The sequence below is a fragment of the Oculina patagonica genome, chromosome 3, assembly GCF_052425735.1.
Source record: "Oculina patagonica isolate OP01 chromosome 3, crgOcupat, whole genome shotgun sequence".
NCBI lineage: Eukaryota > Metazoa > Cnidaria > Anthozoa > Scleractinia > Oculinidae > Oculina > Oculina patagonica.
The window spans coordinates 21,980,608-21,998,580 of record NC_135760.1 but is presented as its reverse complement, the minus strand read 5'-3'; the positions used below and the strand labels follow the sequence as shown (position 1 = coordinate 21,998,580).

The following is a 17,973-nucleotide window of genomic DNA, read 5'->3' as shown; positions in this document are numbered from 1 at the left end:
TAAAGTAGCTTTATTTATACGCGGTTGTGTTTAAAGCTAGAAGGTTGTGCGGCCGAATACGCCAGCAAGGAAAAGAGGGGTGAGAGATTATTTTTGTTAATGTAAAAAGCACTCTCAGAATTAAATTTCCTACCCGATCCGAGACTCATTGCTACATCGATTCGAATGAAAAATAAGAGAACGAACTCAAGCAAACACGCGCCATATACGTGGTACTATGTGGTATACGTAACCCATACTGATCAATTCTCGTCGTTCCTTTTCTTAAGAAAAGACTTGAGCAAATTCAGAAGTCAGGCACCAATTAAGAAACGCGTTGTACTATGAAGTGGCTGTAGTTTGCTCTTAAACCTTGTGCAACATACCGCAGGGTCCTCCACTATCATAAACCTATCACTTGAAGAAGTGACGTATGTAACAGGTCGTCTTTGCACGTCCATCTCCCGCGTAAAGCTCATCATTCGTTTCAGGTGTGTATCAATGTTTCTGCTGTGCGCTGTGGCTGAATGGCTGGCTACAGACCACATCACCACAGAAGGATGGTTCTTGTCTCGTTGTATCAGCTCTGAAAGCAAATCAAGGTGGCGGTTTGCTGCGTGTTCTGATATGTAGTCCCTGCAAAGAGATGTTCAAAGCTGACCGCGCGTCGCATCGTAAGGTATTGCGTAAAAGGTGTCTCAAATCTATTGGCAAAAGCCAGTGACCAACTATTAGGAAAGCTTGCTAACTGATTGACTACGCAAGGTGGCCTAATTTTCGATAGACTGCCCAAGGATCGCGCGCAAGTAAAATTGCGCCGAAATGACAAACTAAAATTTTAAAAATACCCCACTTTCACTGAACGTTTTGTTGAATAGATCGGTCTCTGAGTTGAGCTAAAATAATTAGACAGCTTGCTGTCAGTTTTTTTGGCTTTTGATAGCTGGCTCGGAGCACTATTGTTAAGTTACCCCGACATCAATTTACTGGTACTCATTTATGCACCTGAGTAGATATAAACTTGGAAGGAAATGTAAAGAAACCACAAAGACAAAGATAATGATTTATTAGGGGATAAATAAGTTTAACTGTGATGCTTGATAGACTCACAAAATTGAGTTTTAGAAGGTCAGACATCAGAGCTATGTTAAAGCTTAGAATACACATGTTTGATTACATACTGAAACACTTCCTTTGGTCCCAGTTCTGGGCTCTCGTCGATAACCACGATGCCATATTTGTCTGTGAGTTCCAGAAGCTCCTCTGGAGGGGGGTGTTTACTTGTACGTATAGAATTGGCGCCAAACCACTGCATCAGATTGAAGTCTCTTATCAACGTAGCGTAGTCAAAACCTCGACCTCGAATCTGCCAAAAGAAAGAAAAAGATCTTTCAAGAAATACATGATTTTGTAGCTTGTGGCGTAATCATCTCCCAGCTTCGGGACGGAGAACTTCCTGTCACCCGCGATATTGCTTCGTGGGATATTACATGAAAGTGAGGCGAGCGTGACTTCAACCCTCTTTCGCCGATGTTCTCAAAAAGCGAAGACTAAAAGATCGCAAAATGGGAATGTTTTGTCCTGACTCAGCAAAAAGAGCTCAGCCAAAGTGACACACACACACTTGACAAATAAGTTGTGATTAACTTCGAAAGAGCAAGACATCTCGTGTTAACTTATCACACAGTGGTGATTCAGTCCCGTATCGACATGCTTACAAGATTGTCATTTAGACGCAGATATGACATATAAGGGCAAGAGACTTACGTCACTATCCTGTCGTTTACCGAAACCCTTGAAGTAGAAAGGGACATTATTGATGAGGAATCTGGAGCCTTCCACAAGGACGGTCCTGAATCCCACTGGCAGAGTGTACACATCCCGAATGTCCTTATGTGACGTGATGACCTTAAGAAAAGAAAAGTAAAGAAAACAATGAATTTTATGCTTTATTGTTAAACTCTTTTTCGGCATACAAACTTAGTTCTTTAGCATGACTTGTACGGTTCTGGACTTCTAGCTTTGGGCGGCTTTCTCCTCCATTATAGTCACGGCTGTGTAAAAACCAAGTCTAAGTGCGCTCGAAATTTATAGACCAATGTACATTAAGTTGAACCCGAAATTCTTTCTTAAGTATCTGAAAAATGCAGACATTTCAGAAATAAACAACACCGGAATATTTGACAAAGTTTCGTCGTCCAAACACTATATTTTTTGGCATGATTGCACTTCTGGGGAAAATTTTAATTTTGTTTTGGGGGTTTAGGGGGTTTTAAAAGGGGGGAAAAGGGGGGTTTCTCGCCAGAGGGGCGCCCCCCCCCCTTTTTTGCCTAGCGCGTCCAACACAGATCCTGTGCGCTCTCAGAAACGAACGGCTCAGAGAAGTCTACTACACACGCTTTTTCAAAAATTAAAAATAGAAAACACAGAACTCACTTTAAGTGTATAAAGATAGCCTGGTGTGTCGCTCATACCAATCGGCCACCACAGGGTGGGGAAAAACACTGTCATCTCCCCACCGAACATCTTTTGTCCACCCACAGAAGCAACCACCCTCCCCTTCCTGTCGAGCAACTCGTAGCTCATGATGATGTCATTTGATTTGACGTCACTGGTAGCTGCGACTTCCGTTATGAATTTGATTGTGGCTTTGGTGTAGGTGTGTTCCGTGAAAACAGTGACGTCAGACAAATGCACTTCGGGGGTGGTGTAGAGTTTGACTGAGCCGTGAATTCCGGCGAAGTCTACTTCTACGACTTCATCACTGGACGAATCGCAGTAGCTTGAGCTGAAAGCAGTAAACATAAGTTACTAAATTACTTATAGTTTCTATAGTTAACTTTATTATAGGAAATTAACGCTTCGTGAAGTTAACGCGAATTTCAAAAATTCGCGTCAATTTAAGTCGCGTTAATTTTTGTTAACGTTAATTTCTGCGCCGTTAATTACGTGGAGCGTTATTTCCATGACCTTAATTTCCATTATTTTGGCCCCTATTTCTCGATACAGTCCAGGCGTTCTTGACTCCTAGGAAAAAGCATTATTTTAACAGGGTGGAAATCTGCCGGTAACACTGATACTGTGAAGAACGCTCGAAGTGGTCAGATTCCTTCGCTTAACCCATACGTTTGGGAAAAGTACCACCAAAATTGTTTGGGTTTAAGATATATGCCTACAATTGTTGAAATAAACCTGTTCCTGTTGTGTACGTCGCGTTGCGAAATGTTACCTCCTCTTTCGCGTTAATTTCCTTTATTGGGAAGTAATTTTCCCTTCGATTCGCGTTAATTTAAGTCGCGTTAAAATTTTAAATACCTTAATTAAGACAAGCGTTAATTTCCTATAATAAGGTATATGTTAAATCTGATAACAATTTGGATTCCAGCGATACAGTGTTTTGCACACTAATAAGTTTTACCCGAACCCTCCATTTCTCGAACCTACCGATAACTAAAAGTCGTTTCCTTTCCATCAGTCGAACACTGCAATTTTCCAGGAATTTTACTCCCTATTTCTCGAACTACCTTACGTTTTTTCGAACCAATTTTTATTTCCCTTGGAGGTTCAAAAAATCGGAATTCCATTGTATTTCTGTTGTCTTTGATGTTTAAGAGCAGGTACATGCATGTAAACCAAAAACCTTTGTCGATTTACACTACCGGCCTTCCCCTTTCGGAGAGTTGAAAGATCCGATTTTAAAAAACCTCCGATCGTTGTCCCGATACGATAAGCGTCAAAGATGACACTTCCCATTATATAAGACTGCAAAACAGTCGTATCGTTTGCGAACACGCTTGGTCTTGGAACGAGAGCCTACATTATATTATCTGACGTGTTATAATTTTTGCACCAAAATGGCTACGTTTTACAGTAAAAACCCGCGAGTAAGAACCGGCATTTTTCCAAGTTAACCTAAACAGAGGTTTTTATAAATAGGGTGTCTAACTGGAAAATTGTAGCCTAACAGGTCCTTGAAAATTAGGTTCTTACTTGCGGGATTTAACGCTCGCTAAGACCCTCTGCACGTATTGCATGCCAATGCTGTGTAAATACTTATACCTGTAGTGGCTCTCCACTTTTCCTGGTGATCTAACTGTAAGAGTATTGTTTACTGCCACTGTCAACCTGTGCAAGTCTTGTCCACGGGTGTTTAGCTCGCGTGTAATATCAACTTCAAAAGGTAGATCCCCTCCTTCGTGTTCTAATATCTTTTCATTGTTTAGCCACTGCGGAGGGATAATATATGACATTAATTTGGTTTGTTTATTCTTTTCTTTGACTATTACTCAACGTAAGATATTTACAATATTTCTTCTTGCAGGGACTTTTGTTTTAGCTGCTTTACCATTAGTAAATGGACCTAATGGACCGCCTCAGGTTCAGCGGTCCACGTTCGATCCCTGGCGGGCGCCAGGAGGGGCAATTCAATCTCAGAGTGCCTCTCCACCCAGTTGTATAAATGGATACTGTTGAATTAAATGCTGGGAGAAAACCTTTCGATGGACCAGAATCCCATCCAGGGAGCAGTAAAAAAATACTCTTTGTCGCTTCATGCAACCGATACCTGAGATCGGCGCAGGCCTGAGGGGCCACTTAACTTGACTCAAACGGGGCAATTCAATCTCAGAGTGCCTCTCCACCCAGTTGTATAAATGGATACTGTTGAATTAAATGCTGGGAGAAAACCTTTCGATGGACCAGAATCCCATCCAGGGAGCAGTAAAAAAATACTCTTTGTCGCTTCATGCAACCGATACCTGAGATCGGCGCAGGCCTGAGGGGCCACTTAACTTGACTCAAACGGGGCAATCTCTCGTGCCCCCCGGCGTGGGCCCGCGGGGCGTCTCTTCTCTGCGTCCTGGATCGGCGCAGGCCTGAGGGGCCACTTAACTTGACTCAAACGTAGCCTGTGAGCATGCTCTTTTAGGGATGGTGGGTGGAGAGCTTGCTTGCAGGCTCTCTGGAACGCAGTTTTTTTTCTCCCCTCTCACCCCTCACAAGAGATAAAGGAGTCCTTCGAGCGTTGTATAACTCGCAAGGAAGTTGTCTTCCCGCCGAATGGATCTATTTATGATAACTTACCACTTTGCAGCGATAGGATACACTGTCGAAACGTAATACCACTCTTTTGGGAGTTGTTTTCCAGGAAGGAGGCACATAAAATATCTTCTCGTACCAGACCCAACCAACAAAGTCCCTGAGCCAGCGCTCTTCCGTGATGTCATTATAGCTGGAGGGGACAGGCATCGAAAGAACATCACCAATCTACAAGTGACAATGACCGTTTAATCATTTTTTTATAATAGTTACATGGGTCAGTAGGTTGACGTAACAGTAACACATATTCAGCTCATCTTAAGCGTTTGGTGATTTAAGAGGAAATCCGCCAGGACTTCGAGTAGTTATTGGACAAAATTATGTACCAAAACTATTTACACCTGATTGCAAGCTTTTGTGTTACTGCTTCAAATATCTTATCGAAAGAAATCTTTTCTAACAACACCACACATCGAAAACACATTTTGAAGTTCCGCTGAATTCCACTGAATCTCTTAAAAGATGTAAGCTTTTGCCCATAGCTTGTGAACTTTAAATATCATTTTCTCAGACTCTGATAAGAAATTGTTGTACCAGAATTATTTCCACCTTATTGCAAACGTTTTTGTTACTGCTTCAAATATCTTATTAAAAGAAATCTTTTCTAACAACACCACACATCGAAAACACATTTTGAAGTTCCGCTGAATTCCACTGAATCGCTTAAGACGAATTTACAAAATGGCTACACGTGAGATTTTGCCTATACCTTGTGAACTTTGAAATTCATTTTCTCAGACTCTAATAAGAAATTGTTGTTGGTGTTATCACGGATAATTACTTACATCTTTACCTTTTATTAAGGGTAGGAAATAACGCAATAGGATTTAAATTATTCTGGAAATTGATTTTTGTCCAACTTTAATAAATATTACTCGACTTCCTAGTGGATTCCGTCTTAATTTCTCAGCTTTAAGACTTTGTTGAAAAGCACTCAAACGTTAGATCACACTACGCTATCACTACTATAATATGCAACGTCAGTATTTTTCATTCCTATTTTGTTACGAGCTTATTTAATAGCTTTATAAAGACAAACATTTTAAAGATAATACAACACTGACAATACGTTATTATTAATTAAACTAACAGCTCAAAACATTTAAAAAAATAAAGAAAAAAAGGAGAAGCGATACTGCCTTACAAAATTGAGTTGTAGCATAATAGTGTATATTTCAGATATGCCAGGTGCATATCTCTAAAACTAAATATGGCTTCTTCTTTTAAATCTCCGGTTCCTAATGCCTTATAATTAGTTTCTTCAGTAATCCTCTGAGGTCCAGCCATGGCCGGCAGCAGAAAAATACAATCTAATTTTTATGAAAGAAAAAAAAAAACTACACAATCTCATAATGTTTAGAGCTGGGATCTGTTTCAGTTTATAAAGTCTGAAGATAGCAGTAAGGGGTCCAGCGTTAATATTTATCATGAACGACCACAGATGATAATTTCCAGTTAGTGCTAAAATAGATGAAAATTAAAAGAAGGTTCTAATTCTCCATTTTCTTTGCTGGTTGGCAGCTTCCTATACTTAAAATTAAAAGAGAGAACTGATAATAACCCTTTTATCCGCCTCAAAAGCTGAAAACTTCCATAAATCGGATTAAGAGGGCTTCTTAAAGACGTGCTCTTAGACGAAAAGGTCGTGTTAGTTGGATAATCCGCCTTAATTAAGGCGGATTTGAAAATAAAATGGTTGGAAGACTGCCTCGTCCCCAGGCGTCCTCGTCCTTGGTCGTGCACGGTTCGCTTGGTGTTGTGGGACTGACGTGCACGGTTCGCTTGGCGTTCTGGGCCTGATGCGGACGGGGAAGCGGACTCGCTCCCTAACCATCAATCCCCGCGCTCCCTGTTTTCCCGCCTTACCGCCTCAACGTCCGGCCAATCGGCGCCTGGGGACGAGGCAGGTTGGAAGAAGAAACGATCTAGGGGAACCACTTTCTATAGCGAATTGGCATCCATAGAAAGAATTACGGTTTATTCAATTCGTCTGTCTCACTCTTGATAATGAATAATTCTCTAGATATACATTCAACCAAGTGCAAGTTAAAGTGGTTTTTTACTGAATAAAAAAAATCGAGTTCTGAAACTCATGGTTTGTTTTCACAATCGTGAACTAAAACCCGATTCTCTAATAATGACACAATGCTTTAGTCGCAGTGATTCATTATTATAAGGAAAAGATATTATCCACGAGTTCCCACCAAGCAGGAAATAAACATTCGATCTAGCCTTTGAATTAGTTGACATGTAGACTAAACAAGTTGATAATCTTCTATTAAACTGATAACAACAGATGTATAGTGCCTAAGTCACCAACTGGGAGGGCGACGCGATGTCCCCTTTCTTACGAACACGACAAAAGTGTTGCCCGCCGCCTTCACTATTGAACTTAGTATTTTTGGCCCAGTATTAAATTTGAATTGGTAAAAAAACTGTTAAAATACGCCTTGGCTATACGAAACTTGTTGTTAATAAATTACGCATACACCTCCTAAATGAATAGAGCCAGTATTTAAATATTTTATTATGTAACGTGGACCTACAAGTCATATGATATTAGGTTAAGCGCATTTTTTTTTCTAAAGAGAGGATTTTCCTCGATATTTCCTTTAAGAATTGTACTCTCTGCTTTTAATTCAGTCGTCCAGCCACATAAAACGACCGTCATGTCACGTGGAGCCGGAAGACTATTTACAGCGACACGGGAAGGCTTTTTCAACTTACTAATCACTTTGATTGGCTCCTGAATGAGTGTAACATTATTAGCATTAAAAGTTTCCTAACGGTATTATCGTGCCTTTTAATTAATAGAGTCCGAAGTTCGTAGCCACTGTTCGACAGTCTATTGAGGAATAAAAGCCTCGTTCAAGATGATTTTATTGGTAAACTGCTTCCACTGTCTTATATGTATCCGGCTGATAAATTGAAATGACAAAACAAAAACAAAATAACGCATTAAACCCACTCCCACACCATTTAGACTCATTGTCTAGCTACGAGAAAATCTCTTTACAGCTTTACAGCATCCCAGCTAGGGGATGAAATCAGCAGACTGCACAAAAAATGTTTAGTTGGGACAGTGTTGGGATGTGTGAAAAACGTTTTTCATCAAGGAACATTTCCCTGCGTAAACGGTCAATAACATAACGGTAAAACAAAATTTTACTGCGTTTTTCTTCTTGTAAGATGTATAGTTTTCACTTTTTTAGGGACCTTCAGTATGGTTCTAATAATACAATCCTCACAGGCGCCTTATTTGCTAAGTATTTTATTGTCTGGGAGAACAAAAGGAAAACAATCAAAGGAGAATCATTTGTCTACTGTAGAAAAAAGAAGCAGCTGTTGTAAATCGCAAATTTCAAGTATTAGATGCGTTGATTTTGCCTATGGCAAGACTTATCTGCATCTTAATGCCCCCAGGTTGTCTCCTAATTTCCATAAAAGAAGACAGATGACTAGAGTTTTTAAATACGATCATTATAAACAAAGGGACGTTTTCCCTATGTACACGGAAATTCTTTATCTTAACAGATGTTTTTAAGACGATAGGCACTTTCAGGCCAGAGTCATTTTCAAAAGAGTCAAACATGGCAAAGTTGTAGTATTTTTGTGGGAACAACTGAACACGCTTCGTTTGTAGCCCCCTCCCCTCCCCTTTATTTTCCCTTTTTCTGTCCTATCCAGCGCGCAGCCGTGTCCCATTTATCTTCCCTTGAAACAAGGGCGTCGTCCTCTTTTCGGGGATGGGAAAAGTAGCCGGATCTAGCGGTTCGGAGAAATCACATTATTGACTTCAATGTTTGTGCTGCTGTCCTAAGTCTTTTGTGAAACTTCCCATCATGAGATGCCTTAGAGATCCCGTCTTGTGGATCTAGCGTGTCTTCGTCTCCCTCAGACTTTCTTAAAATTCCCTCAGGCCGTCGACAAGTGCAGACGAAGATAAGGAACCACTATAACTTTATAAGGGATATGTTGTTCTGTTCTGGAGTCAACTTCTCAATCTTCAAGGCTGGTTTGCACGTATGAAGCAAGTTAAAGTATAAACACAAAGGGTGTTCAAGAGTGCAATAAGTATAAACACGAGGCGACATACGCAGGCGCAGTGCAGTGCCATCAATTTTGGGTCATGCTTGAACCAGCCTTTAGAGGCTTGATAAAGTAAGGACCGCTGATCCGGTTGAAATATAGTATAACTCTCATGTATTGTAGCTTTCAAATTTATAGGACTTCCAATAGCTTCTAGGTGCTCTGTTGTAAAGCATAGACGAATTTTCAGCCAAAGACGTATACAAGAATTAAAAAATTCGAAAACATTGAAGTAGGCTAGCAGAAAGCGTGACAGCGCACCGATAAAACAAAAACAGTAAACGATTTCTGTAAACTATACGTCAAAGACTTCTTCAAGTCAATTGGTTTCCCTTACCCGTCCAAATACATAAAGATAGCCCTGTACTTTTATATCGATGTGAACATCAGAGGAAGAATATTTTGTTAGTTGATCTTGATCAGTTTACCTGAGCTAAGGGCAATGAGTACCACATCTCTTCAAACCCGACTGACGAAACATCCGCTCGGAAATCCCACATCCCATCTAAAGACTTCACTTGTCGAGTCTCCGACTCTCTGGGGTACAGCATTCCTCGAAGAAAGCCTGCCACACAGTAACATCTCAAGAACAAGGTTAATAACACGATATGACAGGTCAATGACATTTTGATTATCGTCTCCGTTTGTTAATTCCGGTATTTTTGTTTGTAACAAGCTTCACCCCTCCACCTGTTGGGCACTTGCCGCCGTTCGAGTAAACAAAGGATAAGACGGAATCCGCCCGGACTTCGAGTATTAATTGGACAAAATTATGTGCTAAAGTCATTTACATCTTATTGCAAACTTCTGTGTTACTGATTCAAATATCTTATCAAAAGAAATCTTTTCTAGCAACACCAAACATCGAAAACAAATTTCGAAGTTCCACTGAATCGCCTAAAAGACGATTTTACAAAATAGCTACACGTGAGATTTTACCGATACTTTATATTGTTCTTGTGAGCTTTGAAATTTATTTTCTCGGGCTCTGATAAAAAATTGTTGTTGGTGTTATCACGGATCATATACTTGCCTCTTTAGCTTTTAAAGGGTAGAAAATAACGCAATAGTATTAAATAATTCTGGTACTCGATTTTTGTCCAACTTAAATTAATATTACTCGATTTTCTGATGGATTTTGTCTAAAAAATTTTTGGGCAGGTTATACTTTTCAAAATCCGTTTCACTCTTGTCTTGAGTTTGACCGTCAGTCTACCAAAAAGACTTTCAAGTGTTTCTTTTGTAATTTTTGTCTTTTCAAACAATCATATATTTCTAGATTTCATTCTGTTTTATTACCAGTTTGTTTGTGGAATCATCTTAAAAAGCGTAAACTATCCTGCTAGCCATGTCCAAGACTATGGTCCTCCAATCTGATCACATCTTAATTAGGGGTGGTTAAGGGGCCCTGTAGATCACGTTTCACGGAAATAAAACGGCCCTTTCACAATTCACGAAAAATATAATACTGGCATTTCGCGCTTCACGGAAAATAATAAAAAAAAAACGTTTTGGAAAATCACGGTTCACGGCTACTGTGGAAATCATGATTCACGAGGAAAAACAGCCATTTTATATTTTATGGGAAATAAAAAGGGGCCGATCACCGGTCACGAAAATACCCTTTACCACCCTCTAGATTGAGGTAAGGGACGGACCATTATTTTTTTGGAGGGGGGGGGGGGGGGGGATAAAAAATATTGAAAAAAATTGTTTGCAGGGCCTGAAAAGACAAAATAAATTGTTTGCAAACACGATATGTATAACAAAAAATAGTAAGAATTTCGAAAAAAAATATTTGCAGAGGTTGCATAAACTAAAAAAAAGTTTGCAAAGGAAAATTTTTCATACCCCCTCCCCCCCTCCAAGAAAATAATGATCCGTCCCTAATGTGGGGTATTAATTTTACCTGGCTTATGTCAAGGATTTCTCACTGACAGGAAAGCAGCATAATCGCCCAGTTCTTGCTTGTACCTTTAATATTCTTACTAATTTTTGCGAATACTAATTTTCGCGATATCAAAATAATCGCGAAATTTAGTACGCACGAAAATTAATACCATATTATTTATCAAAAGAACAAAAATTTTAAATGTTTGGAACTGCAACTATCTACCTTTAAAAATATTTTTCCTTCTTGATTTTGACTAGCACCCTTCCTCTGATTACTGTTTCGCACTTGTAAATTGGCCAAAAAACTCTTTGGTACAGTCACTAAAGTTTCCGTTTGCAAGCTCCTTGTAGTAATATTGAGCCAGACCTTGAGCCAGTAGCTAAGTCTTTGAGGAATGCTCCATAAAACACTGACAAGATCGCGAAATTTAATACACTTTTTCTCTAATTTTTCTTGCAATCGCGAAAATTAATACTCGCGAAATTCGGCTCTCGAACTTTCGCGAAATTAAGTACAGGTCAACTCTTGTTATAGCGGACACGCTCGGGGCGTCGTTTAGTGTCCGTAATAGCGGGAGTCGTATCCAGTCAAACCTTATTCGCCGGGGATCTGGATTTTGTCCGTAATAGCGAGTGTCCGCAATAGCGGGGTGTCCGCAAGGCGAGAGTTGACTTGTACCCGCGAAAATTAGTAAGAATAAGGTATTTAATTTTTTCACCAATTTTTTTTTTAAAAAAAGGTGTAAACATGGAGCGAAATACAATGTTTCTAAGAGAACCCGATTTCAAATACAAAATTTATATTTTCTAACGGGGGAAGACTCTTTAAATTACACATCCAGAGCAGTTGCTAAGGGAAAGACTTCTGACATATTCGCGCACCTTTTATGTAATGGTTCCTAAATACATTTGTAACCCTTAATGCTAATACATACGAACACTTACATTTATATTTTTCCAGGGGGGGGGGGGGGTACTCGGGCTTGTAAATGACGGGGATGATCGAATGGAGGCAAAACTCAGGACCCAAAAATATCCCTAAGTCTTCCAGCATTACCCAAAAAAATCCCTGGACCAAAAATAACCCCCCAAAAAATCCCTTGTCAAATTTTCCCTAAATTTCCAGGAGGGGCAATAACATAACACAAATAACGCTCGTTTTGTTTATTCATCATATCATAAAAACGCCAAGGCCGCGCCAAGGCACTTTAGTTCGTTTTTAATACCCAAAAAAATCCCCAATCTAAATCAAGTCACCCAAAAAAATACTTGCCAAATTTTCCAACCTAAAAAGGGACTAAAAAAATCCCGGAATCGAAAATTTCAACCCCAAAAAAATCCATCATTAACAAGCCTGAGTACCCCCCCCCCCCCCCCCCCTGGGTATATTTTATGTTCACAATAGTCCAAAGCCTCTAGTTTTCGGTAAACACTACCGTGTACAAATAAAAGTAATTTATTTTTTATAATTTTTTTTATTTAACAACGCACTTATGTGGAGTGCGACGACGTAGCCTGCACGCATCCAGTACCACACAAATAAATAAGCTAAAAATCACTTAAAATCCACGAAATGAGGAGAAATACATTTGAGTAAACAACAGTAGCAAGAAATTAACTTTTTCATGTATTAACGAACCATTCTCCAATTTTTCGGGCTAACGTTACGCTCCCAATTTACAAACCCTTACGTTTGAATATTTATCCGGTGTAATTGGGCGGGGGCGGTGTGAATTAGTGGCAGGTGTTTCTGTGTTAGTTGTATGCTGTCACTCAGCTGGAGTTTTATTCAGCCATTTGTCCATTAAAAATCTGATCACGTTTCTTGGTTGACAGTTAAAACTTAAGATATACAGTTTTGCCATTAACAGTAATTTAAAATATGGTTCAAGTGTTAAAAAAAGCTTTTTTACAAGTTTGTCATTTGTAATACCTCTCATCAGTCTTCCTGGTTCTCTTTCGGTCTATCATTGCCTTTTTCAGCTGTTCTTTTATCTTTTAAAAATATTACTACTGTTCCTTTAGCTCTGATTTGAATTTGAAGGTAATTTTTAACACAACAAAATATGGATCAAGTATTAAAAAAGGCTTATTTCGTCAAGTTTGTCATTTGCAATACACCACCTCTCAGTCTTGCGCAATCATAACAATCCTGGTTTCCTTTCGGTCCATCATTGCCTATTTCAGCTGTTCTTTGATCTTGTAAAAAATATTACTTTAAGTTATCCCTTAGCTTTGATTTGAATATAAAGGGAATTTCCAACACAACAAAATATGGTTCAGCTGTTAAAAAAAAAAACATAGCTGAGTTATGTTTTCAAGTTTGTCATTTGTAATACCTCTCAGTCTTCCCCAGTCTTACAGTAAGAACCCTGCTGGCTCCCTTTCGGTCTAACGTTGCCTTTTTCTTAACTGTTCTTATATCTTACAAAAATATTACTATAAGACGTGAGGTTTTCTTTAATTGTGATTTAAATTTGAAGGTAACTTTCAACACAGCAAAATATTACTTGAAGATATCGTGACATGGCTCCTTCGAGGTTTTGTTGCCAATTTTGGTTGCTTGTCACTGAGTTGTACGTTCCCGAGAACGATACGAGAATGGAACAGCCTGGCCAATGAAACAGTTAATTCACCAATGCAAACTTGACGGCCTTTAAGAAATGCCTGCCGTCTGACCAAGCGGCGCTAAGCAAACGATGCTGACTTTGACTTTTTTTTTTTTGTATCTATTTTTATTCATAGCATTTAAGCCTTTCTTTAATTTGAATAGTATTTATTTATTTTGTTAAGTAGTTATTTATTTTAATACTCACGAGAATCTTCACTATTGAAGTAGGTGGGTTACGTGGAAGAAGAAGAAGAAGAAGAAGTAAAATTACGGCCATTTGTCATACAGTTAACGTTACGTCTAGCTAGCTATTTATCAGTTCACTGGCCAATGCAAAGCCTAAAAGTGAACATTTGTTTCTTGAGACACTAATTGAGAGTAAGCTCTCTGATCACTGACCTTTTCCTTTTTTTTTTAAAAAAAAAATATCCCCTTAGTTTGGTGCATACATACAAGACATATATAAACACAACCTTACTGTAACGCACGAAAGATATTGACGATTTTAATGGTTTGTTTTTTAGGGAAGCCAAAGGGTGGTGGCACGCCTACTCTGTGCACACATGTTGCATTAATCAGGCGTGCCTGTTTCACGCCCCCACAAACCGCAGTTAAAAGGTATACAGGCCAATTTACACGTTGTTTGTCATTATGACCAACGGTCATATGTGATTAATAGGATGGTTTCCGATTAGGAAGTCGTTGCAGTGCCACAAACTTGCCACAGTCGGGACAATTTTCGTTATCACAGTCATACATCACGATATTTCTTTTTTTTCTTTTTATCAATTCAAATAGCGGCCAGTAAATTGTGGCATCGGCTCTCGGTTTAAACATCTTCAGCCATCTACATGCAAATACTAAATCCATCAGATTTTGGTATTATGACTAACTTAAGAAAAAGGGGCAGTATTTAAACGCATTGTTTAGCGATTGTTATCATTGATTGTTCTTACCATATTAGCATTTCCTTGCTCTATTGACAAAAGCAGCTGTAGTTTCTCGGCTTATTATAAAGCTATCAAGAGTTCTGTTAATTAATCAGCCAAGCATTGGTACAATTAATAAAATTTCAATTTTATATTTTTTTTGGTTCAGTTATCACCTTATTGGACTAAAATTCCCTTAATCTTTTTAGGTAAAGACGTAGTGGTTGTTCCAGATTTCGAATTATGATCAGCTACTACTATCATAATAATCAAAGGGCATATTCGACTCAACCAAGTTTATACAGACTAAGCAATAATTGCTGCAAAATAGAACTGTTTATTTTTTTTAATTTTTGACGACAAAAATATTGCTGCCGTCTCACTCTGTAAGATATAGAAAATTTGATATATTTGAAATATTATCAAAGTACTAAGGTTTCCTGAAATAACTATAACTGAGAGGAAGACTAGTCAATTCATAAAGAAAGGTTAACAGTTAACATTTAAGAATTTGGATCGCGATGATTGAGTTTCCTTTCCCTGACGCTTGCTGGTTACTCAAGTGACAGACAATCGATTGGTTTTATATTTACTTATAAAACACTCATTGTTGCATTATACAAAAAAACACAAGCAATAAACTTCATATTCAGTGGAAATGGAATCAGTCAACTTTAGGCCAATTACCAGCTGAGCAAGCTAAATCATCCAGTGCGACTTTGAAACAAAATATCAATTTATTGTGGGACCTGTGATTTTAAAGAAGGACAATGTCATCTAAAAGAAATTAATGAATAAAAAACACATCTTGACTTTTTATCAACCAAATTCTACCATAGAAATACGATGTGTACAAAAATTGAGTAAAGTAAAGGTTAAGCCTGCTGTCGAGCCAAGTGGCTCATCAGGCCGGAGCTTATTACGGTTTCTTTTGCATTGGGCGCCTAGGAATATGTCTACCCCCCCCCCCCCTTGAATGGGATGCTAGTCCATCGCAGGGTTTCCCCCCAGCATTATTTTGCCGGTATCCATTTATACACCTGGGTGGAGAGAAGCACTATGAGAGTAAAGTGTATTGCCCAAGAACACAACATGGCATGCATTTTTACCCTGATTATAACTGCGGGGCCAGTTAAGAGTCTTGATCAAAACACTTTTCTTTTAAGGACTTCGCGATTTTCTTACCTGTGCGGTACACAAGTACAACCGAATAGAACGGGAATTGTTTAGAACTGATGATCTACAGGGATCGGGGAGGTCTAAATTTCACCAGGCAGGGCAAAAGAACTCACCAGGTCTGTTGCAGAGGGGTGTACCAAGAACACAACACTGACAAAGATCCTGCCATGGAGCTGCTACCGTCACTAATCACTGCATGGACATACCGTAACAGCAACCTGCGCCATGATACCAGCATTGCAAGACCTCGACTGAGCAGCCGCAAATTTTCCTCTTGCACACTGCTTGATAATTTAACGTTATTCTAAGGAGAAAATATATATAAAAATATATTATAAAAATCTGCAATATCAAAACGACAAACCGATGAGTGGTGCCGGATCTCTTGAAGACCTGGTTCAGTAACTTAGTTAAAACGAAAAAATATAGACGGAAAATATGACATTTTTTTTCGCCCGGCCCCTAAGGAAGATTTGTATTGCAAACCGAAATATAGGGTAAAGATTTTTCAATACGTTTTAGCAAGCTCTCTGTACCCTTATTTGATTTTAGTTGTTTTTCTTTTTTTTTTCTTTTTGACTGCTTACGCCGCCAGGATCAATTTGCTGTCTATATTTTCCGTTACGGATATATTAATCATGCACTTTTGGGGCTAGACTTGCCACAAGTCGACCTCGCGAGACGAAGACGAAGGACTTTATTGAAAGTCTCTTTTGGGGCTTAACAAAAGCTAACTATAGATACGGGAAAATATATATTTGGAGCATACTTCTATTGTCTCTATGCTCTTACATTTATATATAAAATGCTAAAAAAGAAGTAAAATATAAAAAAGTAAAAAGCATAAAAAGAGTAAGTCTAGCAATGACGCAACTCGTTTCGATTGTAACATGCGACGCTTTCAAAAGTTAGCTACATTATAAAGTCACGACGTCAAAGCACATATAGTAGCTACACTTTCAATCTTAGAGCACTGTCTTCACGTATCACTGAGCACAAAGAAAGAACAAAAAGTGAATAATAAACACTAAACTAAATATTGACTAAGTGCAGTTAAAGACCGATAGTACATTAATTGAAAGATCGTTAAGTGAGTGACGTAGGGCTCACAAAGGGAGGTCTACAGGGTAACGACTTCTGCCTTGTGTAGGTGCATAGTGTACGCGCTTCTACAAACATGAGAAATTTTAGAATTCAAAAAACTGCCGCCGTCTTTCAATTCCTACAAACTCAGTCAGAGCCAATAATCATTAATGAGGCCCTGCCAGGCTAGGGTAAATTCCGACGAGCGACACGGCCCAAAAAGTAGCGACAGCACATAAAATAAAATCGCGACAAACAACAAATCTTTTGGAAAAACTTAAATTCCGACAAAGACAAGGAATTTTCCTTCAGTTCAACTACCGACAGCGACGGGAAGTGCAATAAAACAGCGAAACGGGACATTTTTAAATTTAGACAAGCGGCACGAGATCTCTCCCTTGGGCAGGGCCTCATTAATTTTATTGTGTCACTGCAAACTTAAAGAACTCGGTTTTAGAATAAAGGAATGTCATTTCCTCTTAACAATGACGTTTGTGCTCTTATCAGGACTTCAAAAGTGTCAGAAAAGTTCACAATGGAAAAGTCTCGAGGTCTAAACACGCGTGTTAGCAGCTAATATTGTGCTCAAAAAGGGAATTAATTAGACACTGCCGCCCGCCTTTCTTTTAATTGCCCATGTTTTAAACTTAACCTAGTTTGTGCGTGCCCTTGAATCAACACTAGCTGATAGCTAATATCAACTAATTTTACAAGAAAAATAAAACTTTATACCATCCAAAGAAACATAATACCGACGTTTTGTGTCCCACTTAGGGATAACACTTTTCAGAACTTTTTATAACTGAGAAGTGCGCCGTGTAATGATCTCTAATCAGTTCTTTGAATATTTTAATTATTCCGGCAAGGAAGTCACGACATTCAACGCGGACACAAGTGTTGGAAGGCAATATCTCGGTTATAAATTATGCGTGCGTTTAAAGCCAATATTGTAAAAACAAACATTTGAAGAGTTTTTCAAAGCCCACTCGTTTGTGTCTACGTTTACGCTTGTCTGGCAGGTCGGTCGTGAGTAATTTCTACAGCCACTAAAGTCCCATTTGACCTTTTTGTTAAAAACTCCAATTGCTCCAAATACTAAATTCGAGAAGATTA

At 38.8% G+C, this 17,973-nt stretch overlaps 1 protein-coding gene across 7 annotated transcripts in view; it reads right to left on the bottom strand.

Moving 5' to 3' along the window:
- Positions 1-17,973, bottom strand: part of LOC144645301 (beta-glucuronidase-like) — a 39,084-nt gene that overhangs the window by 3,738 nt on the left and 17,373 nt on the right. For 4 of the 7 annotated variants that reach the window (XM_078504825.1, XM_078504826.1, XM_078504829.1 and 1 more), the window contains exons 3-8: positions 5,062-5,244; positions 4,039-4,205; positions 2,416-2,767; positions 1,747-1,887; positions 1,161-1,345; positions 366-615 (exon numbers count right to left, since the gene is read on the bottom strand). In XM_078504825.1, coding sequence (XP_078360951.1) covers positions 366-615; positions 1,161-1,345; positions 1,747-1,887; positions 2,416-2,767; positions 4,039-4,205; positions 5,062-5,226 — 1,260 coding nt within the window. In that variant the 5' untranslated portion in view covers positions 5,227-5,244. Of the gene's footprint in view, positions 1-365; positions 616-1,160; positions 1,346-1,746; positions 1,888-2,415; positions 2,768-4,038; positions 4,206-5,061; positions 5,245-9,593; positions 13,259-15,890; positions 16,082-17,973 lie in introns of those variants that run through there. The other 3 variants (XM_078504824.1, XM_078504827.1, XM_078504823.1) reach the window with 3 other exon arrangements.